The 1803-nt window shown below is 64.4% G+C and overlaps 1 protein-coding gene across 5 annotated transcripts in view; it reads right to left on the minus strand.

The window, feature by feature from the left end:
• PTPRU (protein tyrosine phosphatase receptor type U) overlaps positions 1 to 1279 on the minus strand; it is a 77312-nt gene extending 76033 nt beyond the window's left edge. For 4 of the 5 annotated variants that reach the window (XM_073903058.1, XM_025857014.2, XM_073903057.1 and 1 more), the window contains exon 1: positions 1139 to 1278. In XM_073903058.1, coding sequence (XP_073759159.1) covers positions 1139 to 1211 — 73 coding nt within the window. In that variant the 5' untranslated portion in view covers positions 1212 to 1278. Of the gene's footprint in view, positions 1 to 1138 lie in introns of all 5 variants that reach the window. The other variant, XM_073903055.1, reaches the window with a different exon arrangement.
• Positions 1280 to 1803: the final 524 nt, after the last annotated feature.

The raw sequence follows: 1803 nt of genomic DNA on the forward strand, positions 1-1803 counted from the left end.
CCCGGCCCTCCCCGCCACCCGCCCGGGCGCCCCGCGGCCCCGGCGCCGCCTCGGAGCAGCCGGCCGCCAGCGCCGCACAGAACTTGCGAAACAACAAACAGCCCGACATGTCAGAGTCGGCGGCCGCGGGGCCCCCTTCCTCCCTCCAGAGCCTCAGGCCCGGCCCGGCCCGGGAGGGGAGGGGGCGCCGCCGCGACAACTTGATCCGGGCCCGCGCGCCACACACGCACACACGCGGGGCGCGCGCGCGCGCACACACACACACACACACACACACACACACACACACACATCCTGACACCGCCCCCTCGGGCGGCCCCGGGCCCCGGGCACACACTCGGCCACCGCCCAGGCGCGCACCACACTCGCAACATTCCTGGACACGCAGCCAGCACTCACGGACACACTCACACACTCACATCCGCTCCAGACACGCTCCTACACACGCATTCCCGGCACACTTGGCATTCACTCGGACCCACACAACCCCCGGCGGCGCACACCACCAACCCCAGACACTCCCACACGTACACATCGCGCACACAGCGCACCGACACACACGTTCCGGACCCGTTCCCACGCCTTCACACACGTACACGGACCTCACAAGCACACACACCACACACGCGTTCCCCGATCCACACGCGGGCGGAATCCACAGAGCACTCCGGGTCACACGCATAACACAAACACACAGCACACTCGCGGACACACAACAGGCAGCACCCCCTGCCACGATATACAAAATGCAAACAAATGCAACACATTCGCAGATACAACTCCGGCCACACAAGCAAACTCAGATACACACACACACAACCTACTTGGCCGCACAAACACTACACACTGGCAGGCGCACAAGACTGCACACCCAATGCCTCGATGCACACAACATTCACCCCAACACACTCGTAGACACACAACACACACAGCACCTTTTCATGCACACATAACTCACGGACACACAACACTCGCAAACACACAACACCCTGAGCACCCGATCGCACATCCAACACTCAGACACACAGAGAGCAGGCTCAGAGCGCTCGGTCACCTAACACTTAACACTTTCTTGAGAGCTACGCCACCGGCCCCGGGGGCTCCCTGGGCAAGCTTGGTCGGACCGACGCACGCTTACCTGCCGGAGTCTCAGTCTCAGGCGCGCAGAGCTGGAAGGTGAGCGCCAGGACCAGAGCCTGGGCGCGGACCATGGTGCGCCGCCGCCTGCCCCGGGGCTCGGCGCAGGGAGTTCCGCCGCCAGAGCCCGAGCCGAGCCCAGCCCGAGGCGAGCCGGAGCCGGAGCGAAGCGGCGCTGCGCGGAGCGGGACTGGCGCCGAGTCCAGAGCGGGAGCCCAAGCAAGCGGGGCGCTGACGTCAGGCCCGGCCGCGGGTTCCGCGGTCTTGCGGCGCCCCCTGCTGGCAGCCCCGCGCGCTGCAGCCGGTCGGGTCTCCGACCGCCCGGGTGCGCCCCTCCCCCACTCCTGCACACCCCTCTAGGGGGTCCGCGGCCTGGCCATGAGGCCCACCGGCCTCTACACTCACCCACGCCGACATTCTCAAGCCAGTACGCTCGCTGCTCACACTTAGATCTGGCACAGCGCTCTCGGGGACAAAAGACCCAAAGACGCCCTGCTTCTCTGTCCTCTTTGATGCTTGAATCCCCTCCTACCTAGCTAGACCCCTCCAAATGCACATTCACGCATACCTCCAAGGACAGAGTGCTCATCGCCTAACAAAACCAGATGGTTGGGTCTTTGGAAACGCTGGCTTTTAAAGTTGTTCTAAGTATTCCTTTATTATCCT

This window comes from Callorhinus ursinus, unplaced genomic scaffold (genome assembly GCF_003265705.2).
Source record: "Callorhinus ursinus isolate GAN/ISIS: 27379988/994484 unplaced genomic scaffold, GSC_fseal_2.0 scaffold18, whole genome shotgun sequence".
NCBI lineage: Eukaryota > Metazoa > Chordata > Mammalia > Carnivora > Otariidae > Callorhinus > Callorhinus ursinus.